The sequence below is a fragment of the Lynx rufus genome, unplaced genomic scaffold (assembly GCF_022079265.1).
Source record: "Lynx rufus isolate CCGP_SWC_20201006 ecotype Redwood Valley unplaced genomic scaffold, mLynRuf1.p SCAF_2, whole genome shotgun sequence".
NCBI lineage: Eukaryota > Metazoa > Chordata > Mammalia > Carnivora > Felidae > Lynx > Lynx rufus.
The window spans coordinates 11,198,845-11,224,279 of NW_025814834.1; the positions used below are offsets into that span (position 1 = coordinate 11,198,845).

The following is a 25,435-nucleotide window of genomic DNA, read 5'->3' on the forward strand; positions in this document are numbered from 1 at the left end:
ATGAATTGTTGCCAGACATCACCAAGCCATTCCTGGGTTTTTCCCACAGTCATCCTCTGCTGCTTTGGATTTTTCTCAATGATGAAACCATCAGAACCATTTGTTGTACCTTATTTAGCAGGACCAGATAAAAATATAAGCCTCAGCACGGTAAGATTACTCACATGTTGATCTTAGTTTTACATCTTGTGAAAACCGGCGTCTAAAGTTTTGGGTAGAAGCAAAATATCAGAACTTCTCGCAAACTCAAATGCGAAAAAACGGGTCTTAATAATTTCTGCATGTCTGTCGTGCAAAAATGTAAAACTTTTTGATACAACAAAAAAGGGGTGAATCCAAAACAGTCTTCCAGCTGCACACAAATCATACTCCAGGATGTCATTGCTGATTATCATGAACCTTTAGAAATAAAGCCATCCCGGGGCGCCTGGGTGGCGCAGTCGGTTAAGCGTCCGACTTCAGCCAGGTCACGATCTCGCGGTCCGTGAGTTCGAGCCCCGCGTCAGGCTCTGGGCTGATGGCTCGGAGCCTGGAGCCTGCTTCCGATTCTGTGTCTCCCTCTCTCTCTGCCCCTCCCCCGTTCATGCTCTGTCTCTGTCCCAAAAATAAATAAACGTTGAAAAAAAAAAATTAAAAAAAAAAAAAAAAGAAATAAAGCCATCCCTAGGTATAAATACAAACCTTACAGGGTAGTGTAAGATTGGGAAGGAAAAAGTTATACAAAGGCATCTGAAAAAGTCCTCCGAAGATTTTTTTTGCCTCTTTACATATCAATATTAAGACCATTGTCAGCTTTTAGTCAGGCCATAGGATCTAATCCTAGGGAGCCTGTTAGTCAGTGGGTCTCAAAGTGTGGTCCTTGGACTAGTGCACCAGCATCACTGGGAAACTGGTTAGAAATATTCATTTTCAGGCCCCACCCCAGATCTCCAGAGTCTGAATGTCTGGTGTTTAACAAACCCTCCAGGTGAATCTGATCTGTGCGAACATTTGAGAACCACCTCTTTCAGCCACCGAACAATAAGAAGGCCAGACAAAGCCCTGTATCAGTTTGATTTCTTCCGGGGGGGGGGGGGGGGAGTCACACCTGTTTTACAGGCTGGTTATTCAGCAAATGGGGCATAACAATTACATCCCCCTTGGCCACCCTCTCCCAGAAACCATGCCTGTGTCCCTACCCGACGCCAAGGAAACTGCCTTGTGAACCAATCCACCCTTTTCCCTCCCAATAAGAAAAGCATGTGCCAGTCTTGAATGCCATTAGGTGCAGACAGGTTTGGCTGGGAGAGAGCCCCGGGCTGGATTTAGACGCCAGGGACAGTCACAAAAAGCAGATCTGGGACGTATCTTCTCCCGGGTTAGTGACTACCCCTGAGTGTCAGGAAGAACAAGAATAAAGTTCTACCAAACTGTGAGAACACGTAGGTAAAGGGGGACCTGGGAACTCAAGGGGTGAGGGCACAGATTAGGTCAAAACAAAGGACACTCCTAGGCTCAGTAAGTGGGTGGTTTATGTCAGTGATCTGAGATCCTAAGGTTTGAGAGGGTCAGGGAGACCCCAAAAGAGGGTCTACCAGCCTTCTTTACGTCATCTTCTATCTGCTGTAGATTCCGCTTACAGAAGCGGAAATTATCATGTACTGTGGATGGGCTCAGATGATTTGCTGATATAACCAGTGTTCCCTGGAAAATCGTGGCCAAAGCCGATTTGAGCAAGAGAGAGACAAGACACTAAGCAGTTTGGTTTGGGTTTTGGGTCCTCCAAAGCAGCCCAAGAAAGTGAGGCCAAGAATGCAGAAGAACCGAAGAACAGATCCCTTCTTCTGATGCTGAGTCTTGAACTGGTCATTTGTTCTATATTTTCCTGATCACCCAGACGACGGCCTGATGGTCTGTACATTTTACATACTGATGGGAATCAAAGGTAAATATGGTCAGGTTCTGCCAGTGCCTGAAACATTCCTTTTAACCTTATTGAAGGAGAGGAAACTATCTTAAATGGACAGGAACAGCACCTGAGCAGCCCTGAACCGCCCCGGAAAAACTGTTGAGCTTAGTATATGCATTAGGGCCTCTTTTCCCAGCCTGGCGAGCGTAGGCAGATCATATTACATTTTAAAAATGTAAGAAGCAGATCACTGAGGACGGCAACCGCTCTTTCTTTATACCTGGAGGAAGGCACCCACATGTCATGAGTTTCTATGATTTGGGGACTTCTTTCCCTTGAGTTTCAGTTTCCCGTTGCTTTCCACCGTATTGTCAGAAAGTCCTGTGAAGGGTCAAACTGACGGGGGCCCAGCAATGCGTCCTGGGATGGATACGCGTCGTGTGGATAAGATATATGTCAGGTGTGTGTTCCGCTTCCTCGTGCTTGTGTCCTCACACCCTCCCCGTTTAACCTCACAGATCACAAAAGAGGTCTTTCCCATCTGGACATACTCTTACCTGGCACTGCTGCTCCCGGTGTTCATCGCCACCGACTACGTCCGCTACAAGCCAGTCATTATCCTGCAAGGGATCAGCTTCGTCGTCACCTGGCTGCTGCTTGTGTTTGGTCAAGGATTGAGAGCCATGCAGGTGCTAGAGTTCTTCTATGGGATGGTCTCCGCCTCCGAGGTGGCCTACTATGCCTACATTTACAGCGTGGTCAGCCCGGAGCACTACCAGAAAGTGAGCGGCTACTGCAGGAGCGTCACCCTGGTGGCCTACACGGCGGCCTCGGTGCTGGCCCAGCTCCTGGTATCCCTGGCCAGCCTATCGTACTTTCACCTCAACGTCATATCCTTGGCCTCTGTCTGTGTGGCCCTTCTTTTCGCCCTGTTCCTACCAATGCCTGAGAAGAGCATGTTTTTTCATGTACAGCCCGGCAAAGGAGCTCCTCCCAAGCCGCCGGGAAAGGATGCTTTCTCAAAGGAACCACAAAAGGATCGCAAACCAGTCTGCAAAGGATTAGTCACCTTTTCAGGGAACCTGGGTGACGACGATCCGCTGAACGATCCAAAGCCGGGAAATGTAACGCTGAGAGTTTTTGTGCAGTGGTTCCAAGATTTGAAGGGTTGCTACTCCTCAAAGCATCTTTTTTACTGGTCCCTGTGGTGGGCTTTTTCCACAGCAGGTTTTAACCAGGTTTTGAACTATGTTCAAATCCTGTGGGATTACAAGGCACCATCCCAGAGCTCTGCGATCTATAATGGAGCAGTAGAAGCCCTTGCAACGTTTGGAGGTAGGTCCACCAGACTTTCTCTTTTCAGTGTGGCGGAAATATATTCTTTCAAATCATAGTCTCGGAGAGATTGGTTGTAGAGATGTCAACAATGAATACCAAATATTTCGAAAACGAAAAGAGCTCTTGTCACCAAATTTTAAAAAGGCAATGAATTCAAGGGAAGATTGACAAAACTATCCATGGAAAATAGTGTAATCCACCCCTAAAAATAGGGACTGCGAATTTGTGTCCCACTGGCCATAAAGAGTTGGACAGTTTAAGGTAAAACTACCAAATCACTTTCCTCTCTAACCACTCTGTAACACTAGCCTTTAAACTATGGTTTGCAAACCATTAATAGAAGTGGGCAAACGATGGCCCATGGCCCACCAGAGATAATACTTTTTACATTTTTAAGAGGAAGTTGTAAGGGGAAAAAAAACAATATATGACAAGGGTTGTAAAAGTAATAAATCCAAGCAAGCAACCAAATAAAAACAAAGGAGGCTATGTGGCCCACAAGCCTAAAATATTTACTATTTGGGCCTTTATAGATCTTGAGATTAATGTAGTGGATTTCTAACCAGCATTTTTAAATCAAAGAACAGAATAGAAAATTTAGAATGGAATGGAATGGAATGGAATAGAATAGAATAAAATAGAATAGAATAAAGAATAGAGAATAGGGAGCATAGCAGCTTGTAAGTTTCATTTTATGAAAATTCTGTTTACGCTCACATATAAATGTACCAGTGGACATATGAAATATATTTCCTTTTCAGGCTATGGTCAAAGAAGTTTGAAAGCTACTGTTCTAAGAACTGCTTTACCATTTCAAAGGTTCCCATCAAGACAACTTAAATAATATATTTAGATCTTTCCTTCATTCTACATGTGGGAATTTGCCAAAGCTTGTTGTCTTCTGATTAAGATTATTTTCCATACTCAGCTTCCCCATTACCTACCATATCCAAATATTTTCTAGAATAATAGTGAATCCAGCTTGGATTCTTACAATCTTCTACCCTATCTCTTCTCCACAGCCAGGTTATTGTATTGTATAATTTTCTCTCTGGCCCTTCATATGTATTATACTTTCATTCAAATGTTTAGTAAGAGCCAGTAAGAAGTGTGTCCCTCCACAATAGCCCTTAACAAATAGTGATCTTTTTTTTTTTTTAATGTTTTATTTATTCTTGAGAGAGAGAGTTAGAGCATGAGCGACGGAGGGGCAGAGAGAGAGCGGGACACAGAATCCAAAGCAGGCTCCAGGCTCCGAGCTGTCAGCACAGAGCCCGACGCGGGGCTCAAACTCACAAACTGTGAGATTACGACCTGAGCCCAAGTCGGACGCTTAACCGACTGAGCCACTCAGGCGCCCCAATAGTAATCTTTGATTATGGAGAAAATGGCAAGGTGGCAGAGGCGGGCCCTCCAAGAGACTATGTGTGTTTCTGAGTATTTATTGCTTCTCCTTGAGCTGACTGGCAAGTGTCTGCTTCAACCTTATTCACCCATAGATGGATTTCTGATACTGCATTTTGTCCACCAAAAAAGAGGCAGCAAGACTGAATGACCTTGAGAAGGTCTCTGGGGGATTGAGTGTTTCCAACTTGTACCACTAGATTCACCCTTCAACCCTGTCCTGGGCTTCCTTCTTTTGAAAAATTTCCCTCCTGGCTGAGAAGCTACAGCAGTTTTGGGGGAATTTTAGATTCTTGTCCATGGACTCTTCCTTTTTCCCAGAACCTATTTTGTACAGTTTGAAATACTTTTCCAAAGGGAGTGAGGTGAAAAGAGTGAGGGAAGGTGGGTTGACACAAGAGTCAAGAGTTAATGGTCTAAAGTCAGAAGGGTAGAGGTCAGAGCTGTCTTTGAAGTGAGCCCAACAACGCATGGATTTTCCTGACATAACAAAGCTTTCACATCAAATAAGACTTTGAAGATATTATTTTTGAAGTTGGGGTGTTCCACACCCACATATTTATTGAACATTTCAGGGTCCATTGTTGAGGTAAGAGTCTTCCCATTTCCCTTTCTAAAAATTCCATTTTGGCTCCTAGAAACCTGGTCTTGTATTTGTTTACCTTAAACCCATTTCCTCTCTAGGGACTTGCTCCTGGAGAAAAGGGAGAAAAAAAAATCCTCTTCTCTTCAGATAATGTGTAGAAAAGGTAAAGTGTTCATAAAGTTTATTCTTTAAAAGCCCCCTAAACACAGCTGTTCTTTAGTCTCTTTGTGATAGCGAGGATCCTAATTAGTGTCAAATTTTTAGGTAAAACCAGGAGAAAAAGGAGTGGTTTGCTGACTTAAGACCTCATGTAAACTAAGCCATGTCTTTAAGAAAGAAAGCTAAGGGTAGTAAGAAACCTGACAAGTGGTTACTTTGTTCACAGCACGTTATAGGAACACATTATAAGAACGTGTATATAATGCACATTGTATCGATTTGTCCTAAGGATATGTCTAGGGACTACATGTTGGGCTTGGGTCAAAGTTTCTCATCCTCAACAACACTGACATTTGGGTTGGGGAAATTGTCGTGGGCGGGGGGGGGGGGGGGTGCTGTCCTGTGCATTGTAAGATGTTCCACACCATCACTGGTCTTAACCCACTAGATCCTGTTAGCATACCACCACCACCACCACCCCTGCCAAGTCATGAAAACCAAAACTGTCTTCAAATATTGCCATCTGTCCCCTGAAGGGCAAAAGGCCCATGTGAGAACCACTGGGTTATGGCTTGTTTAAATTTGAGTCAGAATCAGTGTTTTTACAATCCTTACCGCACTCTTAGTAACACTATAAATTGACAGATCCAATTTCTCCAGTAGGCTATACTATTTTCAAGAGCAAGGATCCAACATTTACCACATTTTTCCACAGAGAAGCTCCAAAACAGTTGATGGGTGAGTAGGTGAATGAATGTGTGAACAAGTATAAAGGGGAATGATCAAACCAACAAATGGTGGGAAAGTGTATAGAGAGAATTCTTTAAAAGAAGTTTGGTACCTGTCAGGAATTTGAGGAAATTTTTAAATCAGTGTTATAGAGAAGATAAAGAAAACAGAGACAGGGACACTGAGAGCGAGTCTCTCCTTGCTAGAGTAGCCGTAACGTGGCACAGAGAAAGACTTGGAAGCAAGAGCTGGCATTCAGCTTGAAAAACTTGGCATCTCACTAGGTCACCAAGTATTCCCAATTTACCATTCCATACAGTCTGCTTTGTCTTGACTAAACTTTGGTCAGACTCCTCTCCTTACTACAGATCCCTGGACATTCTGCCTTCTCCAACTCTGAGTAAACACGACACAATACGGAATGTGCCCCAGCCCCCATCAGTTTCTCCCGAAAATTAGCTGACCACAGCGGGACACTTTCCTATCAGACTCCCCTGATCATTTCCCCTTGCTTGTCCAGCTTCCCCTTCAAGATCCTGCTTATGTCTGCTTGCCCTATAGGGAAGGATTACCCTATAAAAGAAAATCCTTTTTCTGTTTGATTTTCAAGATGCTTGCAGATTTTGGCAATCAGAGTGTGCTGTTACAAGCCTTTCTTCTAAATAAAGCCTCTCCCTATCAAAGTCTGAATTTGTTTTTTGTTTGACACCAGATTTCTGAGCCTGAGTTTTATCCTCTGCAAAGGGAAGAAGAAAGGAAAAAATGGGCTCTACGGGTCCATTCCAGTGTGTGATTTATGGACACCCAGATTCAGTTGATCTATTTCAAACTTTAAGAGGAAAAGTTATGTACACTTCACAAAGCCAGATCAAGTGATTTTCATTCAATCGATGTTCACGATAAGTCTATTTTTTTTTTTTTTTTTTTTTTTTACCAAAGACTGGAAATGCTTCAATTTCTATCCAATGTGAATTTTAACAAAGCGGCACGCTACTTTGTTATGCACGGAATGACAAGATGTAATATACGTTGATTCCTTTCTTTCCAGGGGCTCTGGCAGCCTTCACAGCGGGCTGTGTGAAAGTCAATTGGAACCTCCTGGGAGAGCTGGCTCTGGCGATCTTCTCAGCGCCAGATGCAGGTTCTCTGCTTCTCATGCATTACACAACTAATATTTGGGTGTGCTATGCCGGTTTTTTGATATTCAAGTCAAGTTACATGCTTCTCATAACGATAGCAGCGTAAGTATTTGTCATTTCTTTCTTTATCTAAATCTGAAGCAACAAAGTATGTTTATTTATTCTTCCAGTTCTTCTGAATGGCATTTGCAATGTTATATTTAATGCTAAATGTAAGCGACAATGGGGGGGGGGGGCGGGGGGAGGCACCTGGGTGGCTTAGTCAGTTAAGCTTTGGACTCTTGGTTTCAGCTCAGGTCATGATCTCACTGTTTTTGAATTCGAGCCCTGTGTCGGGTTCCATGCTGATAGCCTGGGGCCTGCATGGGATTCTCTATCTCCCTCTTTCTCTGCTCCTCTTTTTCTCTCTCTCTTTCTCTGTCTCTCTCTCTCTCAAAATAAATACATAAACTTTAAAAAAAATAAGAGACAATACAACTATATTCTTATTTTAACCAGCTCTCTCTTGGGACTTGGTTAAAGTTATTAATCAGGCAAAGAAAATTCAAAGTTCTCACAAGTAATAAACAGTGATATGTCCTAACATTTTGGTTTTTTATCTTTTTTTATTTTTTATTTACTTAATGGAATAATTTTATTGATTTTTTTTTTATTTTGTAGTTCCCTTTTTTTTTATTTTAGTAAAAACACAACTTGAGATCTACGCCTCTTAGCAGACTTTTAAGTGCACTCTACAGTATTGCTGTCTATAGGCACAATGTTGTTCATCAGACCGCTAGAAATTTTTTATGTTGCATTACTGAAAGATCGGTATTTATACACATTAAGTAGCAACTCTTCATTTTCCCCTCCACCCAGCCCCTGGAAACCACCATTCTTTCTATTCTTCGCTTCTTTGAATCTGATTACTTTAGACACCTCATATAAATAGAATCGTGCAACATCTGCCCTTCTATGACTGACACATTTTATGTAACGGAATGTTTCCAGGTTTCATCCATGTTGTCCCATATTGCAGAATTTCCTTCTTTTTTTTTTAATTTTTTTATAACGTTTTTTATTTATTTTTGAGACAGAGAGAGACAGAGCATGAACGGGGGAGGGGCAGAGAGAGAGGGAGACACAGAATCGGAAGCAGGCTCCAGGCTCTGAGCCATCAGCCCAGAGCCCGACGCAGGGCTCGAACTCACGGACCGCGAGATCGTGACCTGAGCTGAAGTCGGCCACTTAACTGACTGAGCCACCCAGGCACCCCAGAATTTCCTTCTTTTGAAGGGCAAATAGTAGTCATGTGTGTGTATATACCACATTATCTTTATTCACGTCTTGGCTATTGAAAATAGCACTGTAACAAACATGGGAGTGCTCATATCTCTTCTAGATCCTGATTTCGATGCTTCTGGATAAATACTCGCAAGTGGGAGCTTCTGGATTGTAGGGTAGTTCTATTTTTAACTTGTTGAGGAACCTCTGCACTATTTTCCATAGTGACTGCACTATTTTGTATTCCCACCAACAGTGTACCAGTGTTCCAGTTTCTGCACTTTGATTTTGGTTTTTTAGCAGCATCATTTAATGATATGTGATTGTATCTAATTTTGACTAAGTTAGTTTGCACTCCCAATTTTCCCTACCTGCTTGAATAATCATGGCACATCGGTTTCTTTTTGAAACAACTCATTGAATAGCCTCAGAGCAGTTGTAAAGGTGAAGCGGTTCTTTTTTTAAAAATTTTTTTTTTCAACGTTTATTTATTTTTGGGACAGAGAGAGACAGAGCATGAGCGGGGGAGGGGCAGAGAGAGAGGGAGACACAGAATCGGAAACAGGCTCCAGGCTCCGAGCCATCAGCCCAGAGCCTGACGCGGGGCTCGAACTCACGGACCGCGAGATCGTGACCTGGCTGAAGTCGGACGCTTAACCGACTGCGCCACCCAGGCGCCCCAAGGCGAAGCTGTTCTATAAAACCACATATGAATATAATAAATGTTAAATGACACAGTGGTTGAAACATAGGAAATATTTTATCTAGATTAATGAAAAAGGAAAGAAAATGAGCTGAAGAGGTGATGAGTGTTGCCTAAAGGATTAGGTAGGTATAGCTCCTCATTTCCTATGTGGCAATGTGTTTCATTTTAGTTAGGAAGTTGATCAGTGATAAAGCAAGCAGCTGAAATAGTTTCCTTGACCTAACATTATCAGCTGCATAATCTTGGATGTGCTGTTTGGCCTTAGACTTTTTTAGAGGCGTGTGGAACATCATGAAGTCAATCAATATATGCATTATGTAGTTCCAGAAGAAGAGAACACAAAGAGGGAGAAAAAAACATGTAAAGACATAATGGCCAAAAAGTTCCCAAATTTGATGAGAAGCATTACTTTACATATCCAAGAAACCATAAATATTAATTTAAAATGTGAATTTACACATTCAAGGAGCTCACCCATGAACTCCATGTAACGTGTTTACGTTTAAGTCTACCAGTTTGTTATTTGTTTACTATTTGTCCCACCTGTTCATTTGTCTTTATTCTTTTTTTTTTTCTTTATTCTTTTTTTGAAGTCAATTGAGCTTTCGTATTAATTCCATTTTATTTCCTGTATTGGTTTTTCTTGGCTAAGTCTTTATGTCTTTAGTGGGATTAGGTTTCTTAACTCATCAGTTTTCCTTAAATTAATGTTGTACCACTTCTTGTATAAATACTTTAGAGCAACATAATTCCATTTACTCCCTGTCCCTTGTACTGTTTCACAGATTGTACTTCAGTAACTGTTATAAACCCTACAATACGTTATTATTCCATTTGCTATAAACTGAAAGTTATCTTTTAAAAATGAAGACAGGAAAAAATAATCTCTTATGTTTGCTCATAGATTTACCTTTCTCAGTACTTTTCATTTCTTTCTCTATCCAAGTTTCCATCTGCTCTTGATTCCCTTCAGCCTGAAAACTTCCTTTACCATTTCTTGTAGTAAAACCTCCTGGTGACAATTTCTCTCAAATTTTATGCATTTAAAAGTGAAGTTTACTGTCATTTCTAAGTACAGTTCTGCTGATCAGAATTCTTAGTTGATAGTGTTTTGTTATACTTTGTTTTGTTTTTCCGTTCAGCATGTTCAAGATTTATCCTTCCATTGTCTTTCAGCTTGCATTAAGGAGTTAGTTGTCATTCTCATTGCTGTTCCCCTAAATGTGATGGTAATTTTGCTCTAGGCTGCTTCTAAGATTTTCTGTTTTTATTTGGTTTTCAGAAGTTTGACTATACTTATGTTTTCTTAATGGGATAGCATGATTTTTGGCTTACCCTGTTACTTTCTTATTGTTATTTCAGTCTTTTCTGACCTTCAACATCCTAACGAGATCGCTGTCTTCCCCCACTTTTTGTTCTAGAAAATATTTGGAATTGTTTTGTGTTGTTTTGCTGTTTGTTTGTTTGTTTTGTCTTCGAAATCTAACTCTTGATTAGGAAAAAGAACTCAAGCCAAACCTAAATCCGTTTGGTTTAACGCTCAATGGCTATATGTAGGAAAATGGAGAACCTGGAGAACCTGAAAGTTAGCAACAATATTTTTTCAGAGTTATTTGTACTGTCCCCGGCCACAGCTTCTACACAATGAAAAAATAAAAGTATTATTCTTGAATGTTTCAGAACAGATTGGTTCACAGCTATCTGCATTTCTACTGCATACCATGAAGCAAGTCAATATTGTTCTACTAAAGAAACAAATAAGAAAATTTGAAGGAAAAAAAGCTAGATTAACTGTCAGAATGTGAGATGGTTTCAGAAAAAACACAACCCAAATGTTTTGGTGTATTGATAAATTCTCAGAATGATTTATTATAGACATACAGAAGTAGAGGGGTAAGCCACACGAATAGTAAGAATGCTGCGATTCTGGGAGCCCGTGACGATGGAACTTATACACTGACCATCAGGGTTTTCCCAGACGGTATGTTCAGAGCATTCTACATAAAACTCAGTGATCATCTAATTTGTCCATTCAGTCAGGTGACTGTTAGGTTTAGTGAAGAATTATTTTAGACATAATTAACTTTGGCTACATTATTTAGATTATCTAATTACTAAACAGCGCTCGACAGATAGTATCTTAATGTCAGGATACACACTCACCGTGGGGAAAAGAAGAGAACTTGACTTCATAGATCTGTCAAATTTGGTGCTGAATGAAATTATCACACACATGTCCACCTTCAGAATACTGATTGAATATCATTTTCTCTGTAGGTGAATCCAATCACTCTAACTCCATTTACATCTTATTACTTCTCCAGCTTCTAAGAAAATTTTCAAATAAATTTGGCAAGTGTTGGATACATGTATCTCTAGTACAAAGGGTTAGTGTTCAGATTTGGAAGGAATTCTAAGATAATTGACCAGCCATGGTTTCAACCATCACGTGATACAAGAAGTTCATAAAAAATAATTTGATTTTTCTACAAAAAGATATTTACTACCTGTATCTTTTTCATGATAAAAACTGATAAATTTAATTAAATATTAGTCAAAGCAGTTATCTGGTAACAGTTAAATATTCCCTGTTGGAGTATAAGCTCTGTGAGGATAGAATCAAGTTTGTTATTGTATACCTTGGTGTTTTACCCTAGTTTTTGCCTCATAATAAGCATTTGGTTAGCACTTCTTGAAAAAAAAAGTGAATACAATAATACAATATTAAAAAAAAAAACTTTGGGCTATTGATTTTTTTTAATTTAACCATTCTATTTTTTATAGGCACAAAGTAATGTGCTTTTAAAGTTCATTGATTTATTTTTGAGAAAAATCATGAGGGAGGGAGGGGCAAAAAGAGGGAGAGAGAGAATCCCAAGCAGGCTCCATGATGTCAGCACAGAACCCAATGTGGGGCTTGATCTCATGAAATGTGAGATCAGGACCTGAGCCGAAATCAGGAGTCAGATTCTTAACCGACTGAGCCATCCCAGCACACCAATGTATTTTTTTTTTAATGCTTTAGAAAACGTTGCTATTACTTTCCTTTAAGTTATAAGGTAAATTGATAAGTGCCAATCCTGTATTTTCACAATATGTGGAACATAAATGATCAAATAAAATTTCTAAGTGGTACTATCTTATAAAAGTATAGACTATCTCAGAGGTTCATCTGTATTTAGTGCTAAATGCTTCACGGACGAACATGATACAATTCTCTTTCCAAGAACTTACCAGCCCTGGCCAGTGGTTGCTTTATGCCTACATAGAAATAATCCAGTAGGAGCTTTGAAAAAAGATTTTAATCAGGGGGTGCCTGGGTGGCTCAGTTGGTCAAGTGTCTGACTTTGGCTCAGGTCATGATCTCACCATTCGCAGTTTTGAGCCCCCTATTGGGCTCTGTGCTGACAGCTCAGAGCCTGGAGCCTGCTTCAGATTCTGTGTCTCCCTCCCAAACCAAGTAATCACTGATAAGCTGTTGAAGCATCTGTAAATATTAAATCAAGATTCCAACCTGGAATAATTTGCACACTAAAAGGGAATCTGCCATTTGGCTTAATCTAGGTTTCAAAAGCATCTGTCTCCTGTAACATTTCTTTCCAAAGGAACAATTGTTAGCTGAGCAAGAAAATCCCGAAATTATATAAAGCCTATTTGGACCACCCGTTATATTCACTTTGTGGGATCTAGGATTATTTATGGGCTTTGCTATGTTTAACTGGTAAGTTTTTGCACTGAAATAATACATTTTCATTGAATCACATAATTTTTAAATGCTTGGATTGTTTTTTGCTGTGTGGATTTGGGGAGGGGATGTGAAAATAGTTAAAACTTTCCATTTGTTTTCATATTTTTAAATAGATTCAGGTTATAAATGTCTTAGCTAAATTAGGTGGAACAATTCTAATGCATACATGTCAGTCTTGCCTGGCTAACATTAAAAACCCAATAAATTATTTAAAATGAACTAATGCCAGATTGAATCAACTGTGAAAGAAAATAATTTGTGAGTTTTCCAGAGAAAAATTCCCCTATTAGACTCTGAAACCGCTAACGTAGACAGTCAGTGATCCAGTGAACAATCTCCAAATAAATAAAAAGTCATCAAAGGGGCTTGTGATTTACTCATTGATACGTCTAAGTTAAAAAGTGACTGATAAACCATAGCCACATCCAGTGATGTTCAGTGCTCCCTCATTGCAGAACATTTGGAATATTTGGTTCAATTTTAGAAAAGGTTCGTTCATTTTAAATTCTTAAAATACATCACATCGCATGGAATGTGAAAATACAACACTTCACTATTTCATTTACCCTTCACTCCTTTTTTGTCTGCTAGAAGAGCTTTTAGCAAGAAACTGTCAACAGAAGCCTGGGCTTCCTGAGGGGAGCCCAGTCTTGGGAACAACACGATTCGTTGCTCTGTATTTAAAAGCCCACATATGTATGCTTTCAAAGCTCTTTCCATTTGTACAATGTTAGATTTCAGATTGCAGTTAACCTCAGCGTGGAACGCTATGCCCTGATATTTGGAATCAACACCTTCATTGCCTTGGTGATCCAGACTGTCATGACTATAGCTGTGGTTGACAACCAGGGACTGGGGCTTCCGGTCAGCATACAGGTAAGTGCATGATTCTGTGCTCTCACTGACACAGAGGCATACTTTGGAAACTATACACACACACACACACACACACACACACACACACATTTATATTATTATACATAGTAATCAGACTTTCTGAGATATAATTTTCATACAATAAATTGACACATGAATAAATGTATATACAGTTTTATTAATTTAGGCAAAAACACAGCTGTGTAGCTACCACCACATGAAAATAAAGAAGAGTGCCTTCACCGAGAAAATGCCCATGTCCCTCTACAGTCAGTTGCCTCTCTCCACAGCACCCCCAGAAACCCACTCATCACTTTTCTATCCCTATAGGTTTGTCATTTCAGAAAGTCATATAAATGGGGCACCTGGGTGGCTCAGTCAGTTGAGTGTCTGACTCTTGATTTCACCCAGGTCATGATCTCATGGTTCGTGAGATCGAGCCCCACATCGGGCTCTGTGCTGACAGCATGGAGCCTGCTTAGGATTCTCTCTCTCCCTCTCTTTCTGCCCCTCCCCTGCTCGCTTGCTCTCATTCTCTCTCTCTCTCAAAATAAATAAATGTTTTTTTAAGTCATAAATGGAATCATAGTGTCTATAGCCTTTTGTTTCTGGCTTTTTTCATTTAGCATATGTGTCTTCAATGGAATAATTTTGTATTGAGAGATATAAACATGATGAGGTTAAGATATATTCTAGTTCTTTTTTAATTTTTTTAATTGTAGAGATATAGAGCACGTGCTCACACAAGCAGGGGAGAGGGGCAGACGGGGGGAGAGAGAGAGAGAGAGAGAGAGAGAATCTCAAGCAGGCTCCACACTGAGCCTAGAGCCCAACATGCGACTCAATACCACGACCCTGGGATCATGATCTGAGCCAAAATCAAGAGTCGGACACCCAACCATTTAAGCCATCCAGGCACCCCAATGCATTCTATTTCTTAAGAAAATTTTTTATTAAACAGGTGAACTTTTCATTAAGTAGGTGCTAGAGTGAAAGAATGACCTAAAATAGAGCCATGAAGTCATTCCACTTTAAGTGGTGGTTCTCATTACCCACAGCTAAAGGTTTTTCTTGTTCTGGCTAAAGTTCAATCTTATTAGAGCTTAGTTCACAAATTTCGTAAGCCTACTCAGTCTTACGGACAAAATGGTTGATCTTACATGTCTCTACATATCCAATGCAAATGTTTAGAATATTGAAATGTCTTCTTTAAAAAGAAAAAGAGAAAAAGAAGTCATTTCAGGAAACACGACACCGGGACATTTAAGAAGTTTATTTTAGGGGAGCCTGGGTGGCTCAGTCGGTTGAGCGTCTGACTTCAGCTCAGGTCATGATCTCGCGGTCCGTGAGTTCTAGCCCTGCTTTGGGCTCTGTGCTGACAGCTCAGAGCCTGGAGCCTGTTTCAGATTCTGCGTCTCCCTCTCTCTCTGACCTTCCCCCCGTTCATGCTCTGTCCCTCTCTCTGTCTCAAAAATAAATAAACTTAAAAGAAATTTTTTTTAAAAAAGAGGTTTATTTTAATCTCACACTAGTTCAATAGAAAGAAAGACATCTTCATTGAATAAATACAACACTAAGATTGATTCAGACTCAATTCTTTTTGAGAACATAAAACAAGCAACTGTTAGTTTCTAACATAAAATTTAAATTCCTGGTTTATTACCCAGCTTGAAATTTGTTGTCCAGCTTTTTAGAAATTACTAGATAGGTGATGTGATCGAGAGAGCACAAGCTTGAAAACAACCAAGAGTGGATTTGAACCTTGATGTTCATTAGTGATTTCTTAAGAACTTTTTATTTGGGAAAATTTCAAATACATTTTAAAAATAGAGAGAATAGCGTCATGATGTCTCAGGCACCCATCACCCAAATTTAGCAATTATCATTTTATGGCCAATCTTGTTTTCGCTGCACCTGCCACCCAGTTCTTTATCCTTACCCTGGAGATGTAGCTTTGTTTTAATGTCTCAGTTTTCTGTTCAGTAAAATAGAAAATATAAAACCTACTTTATGAGATCTTAGATTAGATGCCCACCTGTAAAATACACCATTCCTGGCCGGTAGTGTACTCAATATGTGGATGCGTTCCTCTCTTTTCTTAATAGAAAAAAAGAATAATTATTCACATTAGTCAACACTGTTAGGATGCACTTATTGTTTCTAAGGACTTCTTCATACATCACACCTCCAGATATTTCCTTCATTTTTCTACAAATCCATTGTGTCTTAATCTGAAATTAATGAATTCCTAGAACAGAAGGAGGCAAAATAGAACTTGAGAAGAAAATTGCCCGTCCATCTGCCTGTCCTCCTCTCTGCCACTATTTTGTGTAATCTGATTTAAACGACTGCTTTGTGGGAAAATCAATACATTTTGACCTTTCTGAGGAGTTCTCGCAAACATCAAGAGCTGGGGGTGAAAATTAAATTTGGCAGTAAAAGTCAAGCTCCACCTTTGTTTCCCCTGATAATTCAAGACTTCCAAATGGTTTTATCTTCGCAACAAAGGGGAATCTAGATTCGGGGCACTCCTATAAAATCTTTCATTATATTTCTATCTTCTTTTGTAGTCTCTGCCAATATCCTCAATGCTAGCACAATTTTTATAGAGGTTCTTTCGTGTAAGTTACTTAATGTAAAAACTCCTGAGTAAAGGACTAGTTTACCTGGATGCCAGAGCCGGGTAAGCAAAAAATATTTAGTCCAAAGGCATAACAGAAGACAAATCCTATTTCTATAAAATATTCCCCAGACAAAAGAAGTCTCATTGCAGATCCCTGGTTTTGAAAAGCAACCTTCTTAAAAATTGATTTTGGGTAAGAATCTGATTGAATATGCTTGAATTAAACTTTGGAGAGCCAAGAATATACAGATATATTGATTAATAACTCCCAAATCTCAATCCTAAATGCCTATTTGTCATTGATTATGCACTTACGATAGCCCATGAGCTTCCTACTATAATTTCAAGTGCCATTTTAAAAGATTGGAATCTAAAAAATAGAAAATACAACCTAAGTCAGCATTTTCGTATGACTTAGAGATTCAGCAGAGAGAAGTCTGTGTTGAGACATCCTGAACTAAGTCCCCCATTTTTGCATTATTTCTCAAACTGTTATCACAGAATAAGCTTTTTATAACTTTCTCAACTTAAAAGGACCACAGAGATCTTGAAAAGAGGTTCCATGTACATCTTCGAATATTACTAAAAGGCTAAGGGGAAAAGGCCCATGAGAAAAGTTAAAAGCATCTTTTTACCTCATCTAGAAAAAGCTAAGGAGTAATTGAGCTAGTTGTGTAAGAAGTGGTAACTTTAAAGTGTGTTTTTACTAAAGGCATAAGATAATACTGCGGTATACTGATGATATAAAATAATTTTCTGGGGAAGTTTCGTTTTTAAAAAAAAAATAAGTGAAATCCATTAAGTCTAAAGTTATGAGGGACTTTTGGAGGGAATGGGTGAGTAACACACAACTCCAAAAAGGCTGATTTTTTAAAAAGTACTCTTTTTGTCAGGTGAAAGAGGTGATAACACCTCACAAGTTTCACCCCAAGACACCCAACTATTTCCAGGTTGGTTACCCGTTACTATAGCCCTCCATACCTCCCACCCCCAGACCCCGCTCCCCCCTCCAAGTTGCAGAGATACCCCTTGGAATGTGTAACACATTGGTAACCAGAAATTTCATGTTGATTGTGGGAGATGCCATTCATTCAACTCCCATTCATGAATCTCATTACCCTCCTTCTCCCTGGATAGTCTTGAGGCTTAAGCTATGAAGAGCAACGCTTGATGTCAAAATATTGTTTCTTCCTACCCTACTTGGTTGTCAGCTGGGTCTCTGTAACAAAGATTAACAAAAGTACGCAACTGTGTTTGGTTGTAAGTTTTATGTAACGCGGGAGCCTTCATGAGGAAGTGAAGACACAAAGAAATAAGCTGGAGTGTTTTTGTGCTAGATTTGATAAAGAGAGTTGGGGGAAAAAAACACGATAGGACAAGAAGGTTACGAGCTAAGAATAGTAAGCTGGGGAAGCTTCACACAGCCTGTTCATTCAGATTTCTTTCCGTGTCCCTTTATCTTCGGCGATAAGGATGTTCCTTTCCTCCGAATATAGACACTAGGGTCTTGTGACCTGCTCCAGGGGACGGTCAGAAAGTCCTTCCTGCACCTGCTATATCTCAGATTCCTTCAGGTAAAAAATATTCACTGTGCCTAAGTGCCATATTTGGGGGTAAATTGTCCTGAACCCTATCACCAGCAAGTGGGGGGAAGTACACATGAAAAAGAAAAGGGAAAGGGCATGGGAGTAAAGTGATCCCTCAATGTCATAAAAACCACAGCTGCCGCCCTGCTCTGGCTTCCCTGTCCTCACTGAGAAATGCAAAATGATCCTCACCAGCTCTCTTAGCAGGAAGCCACTGCACTCAGACACTCTGGGACCAGATGGACCCTGATTACGCACTCCATTAGATTATCTGGCTAGGATAACTGGTACTTTCGTCTGCCTTAAATTAAATAAAAATTAGAATCATGAAAATGGATTTTTAGTTTTAACCCCAAAGGGCTTAATAAGGGAAGGGGCACTCTAAACAGAAAGATTATCTCACAAAAAGGAGAACAGCGATGCTATTATTTTAAGTGCATGAAATGGGGATTCGTTCAGGTATTGGGCAGCCTCCCATACATCAAACCTGAAATTTTTCAGATGTGTTGAAATCATGGAATATTTGCCGGTCTAGATAGCTCAGATGAGCGTGTTCAGTTCACACTCATTACCTCAAACATGAGATACGTGTTCTGTCGGACTTAGGTTTCGCTACTTTGTAAACTATTTTGGAATCTTTTTTCTTTTTTTTTTAATTTTTTTTTTTTTCTCAACGTGTTTATTTATTTTTGGGACAGAGAGAGACAGAGCATGAACGGGGGAGGGGCAGAGAGAGAGGGAGACACAGAATCAGAAACAGGCTCCAGGCTCCGAGCCATCCACCCAGAGCCTGAGGTGGGGCTCGAACTCACGGACCGCGAGATCGTGACCTGGCTGAAGCCGGACGCTTAACCGACTGCGCCACCCAGGCGCCCCTGGATTCTTAACCCAAAGAATAGCTGAAGGTGAAGCCGGATTTTCATTATCAAACAAAATACTTACATGGATTTTCAATGAGTTTGGGTCCTGACCTTCAGACATTGTCTTGCTTTCCTACTCTTCTGTTCTAGTGGAAATGATCTGAATGCAGGTACCTTAGAGGAATTGGGGTTAAGGGATTGCATTTGAAGAAGGAGAAGAAGGGTGGATGTCCAGGTTGTAAGTTTAAAGTTTAAACAAATGTCAAAATATTAAATTAAGAAAGACTTTCATTAAAAGCTACGTACTTTTAAAGATATTAAAATAAGAGAGGCCTCGTTCCACTAAAGCCATCGACTAGTTATCGGAAAAACACATGACGCTATAGAACACCTAAAACTCCTGGATATAAATTGAAGATTTTTTAATAAATGGCTGAATTGGTAAGAAATAAGAAAACGCCCCAGAGGTCAAAGCAGGAACAGGAAACCGGATAGATAAGGGCACACCGGGTCTATCATGTGCTCCAGCACATGCTGGACTGATTCTCCCAGTGACCTGGAATTTTGGTGTTAGTGGCGACCCCAAATCTACACTGTCGGTGAGTGATGAAATAGAACATGAAATTATGGCGGGGGTGGGGGGACCTCCAGCAAAGAAGATGAACCGGGGTGATGCCAGAGGAATTTATTCTAGAGATTTGCTTCATAAGCCAGCACTCACATAATTCCAGGGCCCAATTTCTACATGCTAAACATTATTTTTCAAGCTGAGTGTTTAGTTTAAAGTGCCCCTGGTTGGTAATGGCCCCAGGCACTTATACGTGTCCAAATAAATGCTGTCTGGAAGACTGTCCTTCCACGCAGAAATCAAAAAACCTGCCGCAGATAAAATTCCACCAAATATGAGATTATGATTTTTTAAAAGTCCAAAATCATGCATAGATATAAAGTACCATGAGCAAGCCAACTGAAGTAATAAAGAATCAGACCGACAGAGATTTGAGACAGAGGAATTAGCATCAGAATGTAAAGTAAGATGTTTAACACGTCTATACACAGAGGAAAATGATAACATAAGAATGGAACAAGATACATCATGAAGATCTGGGAAAAATAGAACTAACCAGAATTAGGAACTTAAACATGTTACGGGCAACGTAGACACATACATAGGAAAAATTACTGAATGGGAAGAAATCACCAAGAATGCAGCACAGAGAGTGAGAGAAGTGGAAAAATTATTCATATGCATGGGGATTAAAATGAGAAAGTTCAACAAATACCTATTTCGAGTTCTTTGAGGAGATAATAAAGGTAATAGAGGGGCACATGGGTGGCTCAGTCGGTTAAGCATCCGACTTCGGCTCAGGTCCTGATCTCAAAGGTTTGCGGATTCAAGCCCCGCAGTGCGCTCTGTGCTGACAGCTCAGAGCCTGGAGCCTGCTTCAGATTCTGTGTCTCCCTCTCTCTCTGCCCCTCCCCCTGCTCATGCTCTCTCTCTCTCTCTGTCTCTCTCTCTCACTCTCTCTCTGTCTCTCTCTCTCAAAAATAAATAAACATTAAAAAAAATTCTAAGGTAGCAGAGAGGCAAATAAATATACACTGAGAATTTTCCACTAGTAATCAAAAGCATGTGTTCTCAGAATTAAGAAGCCCCCCAAAATCTCAAAAAGAGTAAGTCAAAGAAAATTCATATCTAAACACACTGGGTTAAATGCAGAAAATCAAAGAAAAAGAAATCTTAAAAATAGAGAAACAGAACATCAGCTATAGAGAAATTATAATAGACAACGGACTTTTCAGTAGCTCACGCGGAAGTCAGAAAATCAATGACTTCAAGTGTCGGAGACAAAAACTGCCAGCCTGGAATTATAGACAAAGAGAAACCACGTTTTAGAAAAGAGAGCAAGGAGGGCGCCTGGGTGGTTCAGTCGGTTAAGCGTCTGACTTCGGGTCAGGTCATGATTTCACAGTCTGTGAGTTCGAGCCCCGCGTCGGGCTCTGTGCTGACCGCTGGGAGCCTGGAGCCTGCTTCGGATTCCGTGTCTCCTGCTCTCTCTGCCCCTCCCCTACTCGCGCTCTGTCTCCGTCTCAAAAATAAACATTAGAAAAAAATTGAAAAACAAATAAATAAATAAATAGGAGAGCAAGGACTATCTGGGTGGCTCAGTCAGTTAAGCGTTTGGATTCTTGGTTTTGGCTCAGGTCGTGATCTCACGGTTCATGAGACCCAGCCCCACGTCGGGCTGTGTACTGACAGCACAGAACCTGCTTGGGATTCTCTCCCTCTGTCTCTCTGTCTCTCTATCTCTCTCTCTCACACTCCCCCACTCATTGAGCTCTCCCTCTGTCTCTCCCTCCAACTAAACAGTAAAAAATAAATAAATAAATAAAACTGAGGGCACATTAAAAAAATAATAAATAAATACGAGAGCACAGTGAAGACATTTGCAAACAAACAGAAATGGGATGAATGTGTTATCACCAACAAACCTTTACAGAAGCAATTTCTCAAAGATGCACCTGAGGAAGAAGGAAAATTATCCCAAGAGGAAGGTATTTCCCAAAAGAAGGAATGTGAAAGAAAGAAAGAAAGAAAGAAAGAAGCAAAGGAAGAAAGAAGCAAAGAAAGAAGAAAGAAAAAGAAAGAAAGAAAGAAAGAAAGAAAGAAAAGCAAAGAAAGAAAGAGAAGAAGGAAAGAAAGAAGGAAAGAAAGAAAGAAAGAAGAAAGAAAGAAAGAAGAAAGAAAGAAGCAAAGAAAGAAGAAAGAAAAAGAAAGAAAGAAAGAAAAGCAAAGAAAGAAAGAGAAGAAAGAAGGAAAGGAAAGAAGAAAGAAAGAAAAGAAAGAAAAGCAAAGAAAGAAGAAAGAAAGAAAGAAAAGCAAAGAAAGAAGAAAGAAAGAAAGAAAGAAAGAAAGAAAGAAAGAAAGAAAGGTGTGAGTAAATCAAAACACGAAGCATTTAAAACAGTTACATTTTACACCTTGAGGAGTTTCTTTAAAAGATGTCCAAAGTAGCAGACAGCAGTGATAGCTGTCAGCAGAAGGATGTTCAGAACGAAAGATTTTGTACTGTTGCAGAGGAGGGCAGGAATTACCGATGGGACACTGCTGGGGGGCACACACCAAGCGGGGAACGGGGTGTAAGTCCCTCCGGCGGGGAGGTGGGTTTCATCACCTGCATTGTTCAAATTGCCACAGCGTGACGATAACGACACGCAACAGACTTTTAAATCAGTTTTGCTACAGTTTTGAAGTTCTCTGCAGACAGTTCTCCCCCTTACTGCCTGTACCTGAGGCATGCAACAGCCACCAGCGTGAGCTTAACACACCACTGCTTTATTTAAGAGCTGCTATTTCGGGGCGCCTGGGTGGCGCAGTCGGTTAAGCGTCCGACTTCAGCCAGGTCACGATCTCGCAGTCCGTGAGTTCGAGCCCCGCGTCGGGCTCTGGGCTGATGGCTCAGAGCCTGGAGCCTGTTTCCGATTCTGTGTCTCCCTCTCTCCTGCCCCTCCCCCGTTCATGCTCTGTCTCTCTCTGTCGCAAAAATAAATAAACGTTGAAAAAAAAATTTATAAAAAAAAAGAGCTGCTATTTCAAGTGTAACTAGGAAAGAATTAGACGTAGATTACGCAATTATTATACAGGAGAGAGAAATAAAGCATAGCACATGGAAAAACGGTCACACGAAAGAGTTCGAGAAAGGAGGGGAAAATTGAAGAGCGTGAGGAATAGGGAAAACAGGGCGGTAAAAAATACAAATAGGTTAATTATCGCTAAATAATAAATTAACTCATGGGTTGAACTGCCAACACACAGGAAACAGGAGAAGCAGAAGAACTCATTAAGTGACGTCCAGGGATGTCACCCATAAAACACCAGAGTCTGGGAAAGGACAGGTTTCCAACAAATAAAATGAAGACTGATCATGTCTTGAGAAATTCAGCAATCAATCACGATGTGTGGATCTTCTTTGAAATCTGATTCATACCCAGAAAGTAAAACTATTCTGAGACAAGCAGGGAAATTTGAGCCCTGACTAGACAATATTAAAGAATTGTTAGGGTCCGCCGTTGAGTGTTCGACCCTTGATTTCGGCTCAGGTTATGATTCCTAAATTTAAATTTTTAAATGAAAAAAAGAAAATGAGAATTAAAAAAAAGAAAAGAAAATTATTTTTTTAATTGTTAATTTTTTAAGTGTGATAATTATTTGTGGTTATGCTTTTGTGTATCTTTATTTTTATTTTTTTAATGTTTATTTTTGACAGAGAGAGAGAGAGAGAGAGAGAGCAAGTGTGAGTGGGGGAGGGGCAGAGAAGCAGGCCCCAGGGTCTGAGCTGTCAGCACAGAGCCCAACGCGGGGCTCCAACTCCCGAGCTGTGAGATCATGACCTGAACCGAAGTTAGACGCTTAACCTTAACCGACTAAGCCACCAAGGTGCCCCTGTGCATCCCTATTTTTAAAGATACAAACTGAGGGGCGCCTGGGTGGCTAAGTCAGTCTTGATTTTGGCTCGGATCACGATCTCACCTCATCCCATGAGATGGAACCCTGGGGCTCAGCTGTGACATTGCTGAGCCCGCTTGGGATCCTCTCTCTCTGTCCCTCCCCAGCTTGCAAGCATGCCCTCTCTTGCTCTCTCTCGAAATAAATAAACATTTATTAAAAAGATATAAACTTGGGGCGCCTGGGTGGCGCAGTCGGTTAAGCGTCCGACTTCAGCCAGGTCACGATCTCGCGGTCCGTGAGTTCGAGCCCCGCGTCGGGCTCTGGGCTGATGGCTCGGAGCCTGGAGCCTGTTTCCGATTCTGTGTCTCCCTCTCTCTCTGCCCCTCCCCCGTTCATGCTCTGTCTCTCTCTGTCCCAAAAATAAATAAAAAACGTTGAAAAAAAATTTTTTTTAAAAAAAGATATAAACTGAAATATTCATTACATGATATGATACTAGATTCAAATTAATCTGTGAGATGAAAAGGTAAGTGGTTGGGGCACTATGGAAGCAAGACTGGCTATGAGCTGATAATTGATGAAACCAGATCACGGATTTATGGGCATTTGTATACTATTCTGTCCACTTTTGTGAATGTTTATAATTTTCCAAAAATAAAAGTTAAGTGATTCCAAGCTAGACAGACCAGTAAAAAAAAAAAACAACAACAAAAAAAACGAATAAAGACAATAAAAATATTTTCAGGTTAGAGTCTTACAACTATGGTCTATTTACAGAAAACACATCTAAAATGGAAAGACATCTAAAGTTTGGAGTGGGGAGGGAAAATTCATATGATGCAAACAAAAATTTTAAGAGTTAATATAGTTAAATTTTTTAAAAGACAAAGCATAATTAAGTCCTCTTGATCTATATATCTAAGGAGAGTCATTAAAAATGATTAAAATTCGGGGCACCTGGGTGCTCAGTCGGTTGGGCATCCGACTTCAGCTCAGTTTATGATCCCACGGTTTGTGAGTTTAAGCCCGTCATCAGGCTCTCTGCTGTCAGCAGAGAGCCCACTTGGGATCCTCTGTCCCCCACCTCTCTCTCTGCCCCTTTCTTGCTGGTTCTCTAAATAAATAAATAAATAAATAAATAAATAATTTTTTAACAAATGATTCAAGGTTAATGTATTCATTAGTAATATATCTGCGTTCTAAAATTCTACCTATCTATTAATATCATTTCAATATTTTGGATAGGAACACTGTCAAGTATGTTACGGTCTAAGAAAAAAATGAACTCCCAATTTCATATACTAAATGTGAATAGAAAAAAAGGAGGAAAAACAAGAAGGAAGTCTATATAGAGTCTGTATAGATGGAGAACTTCAGAACTACGGAAACAGTTGACATTGATTGAATTCCACTATGTGGGTACTTTTCTGTGCACCCTACATGTAATAACTCATCTAATCCTCACAACAAATGTGTAACTATGGGTTTTATTGTAATTTTACAATTTGGAAAACTGAGGCAGAGAGAAGATCCATGATCTGTTTAAAATCTCACAGCTAGTAGGGGCGCCTGGGTGGCACAGTCGGTTAAGCGTCCGACTTCAGCCAGGTCACGATCTCGCGGTCCGTGAGTTCGAGCCCCGCGTCGGGCTCTGGGCTGATGGCTCGGAGCCTGGAGCCTGTTTCCGATTCTGTGTCTCCCTCTCTCTCTGCCCCTCCCCCGTTCATGCTCTGTCTCTCTCTGTCCGAAGAAAAATAAATAAACGTTGAAAAAAAAAATTTTTTTAAATCTCACAGCTAGTAGTAAAGCATCATTACCTACCTGTAGTGTTGAACATCCATTTTTATATCATTCATGATTTCTCTCTTTTTTTTTTGTCTTCTTTTAGTTTTTAATTTATGGGAGTTATTTCTCTGTTATTGCTGGAATTTTCCTAATGAGAAGCGTTTACATAATCTATTCAGCCAAATGCAGACAGGGAAGATGTAATTCTACTACTGACCAGAATCTACATGATCCAGAGGACTCCATTTCTGATACGAACACAGTGACACAGTTTTAGCCTGGTCTCTCCTATCAT

General features: G+C 40.3%; 1 protein-coding gene across 1 annotated transcript; it reads left to right on the forward strand.

The window, feature by feature from the left end:
- On the forward strand, positions 1-25,417 carry LOC124515979 (thiamine transporter 2-like). Its single transcript, XM_047085085.1, has 5 exons — positions 1-150; positions 2,407-3,223; positions 7,153-7,345; positions 13,695-13,836; positions 25,244-25,417. Exons 1-5 carry the CDS (start codon positions 1-3, stop codon positions 25,415-25,417), a joined length of 1,476 nt encoding a protein of 491 aa, XP_046941041.1.
- Positions 25,418-25,435: the final 18 nt, after the last annotated feature.

What these genes read in the sequence shown, in the direction of transcription:
- LOC124515979 (XM_047085085.1), top strand. Translation starts at nt 1, where the DNA reads ATGAATTGTTGCCAGACATCACCAAGCCATTCCTGGGTTTTTCCCACA. An exon ending in AAAATATAAGCCTCAGCACG is followed by an intron (nt 151 to 2,406) that starts GTAAGATTACTC and finishes TTAACCTCACAG; the next exon opens with ATCACAAAAGAGGTCTTTCC. An exon ending in AGCCCTTGCAACGTTTGGAG is followed by an intron (nt 3,224 to 7,152) that starts GTAGGTCCACCA and finishes CTTTCTTTCCAG; the next exon opens with GGGCTCTGGCAGCCTTCACA.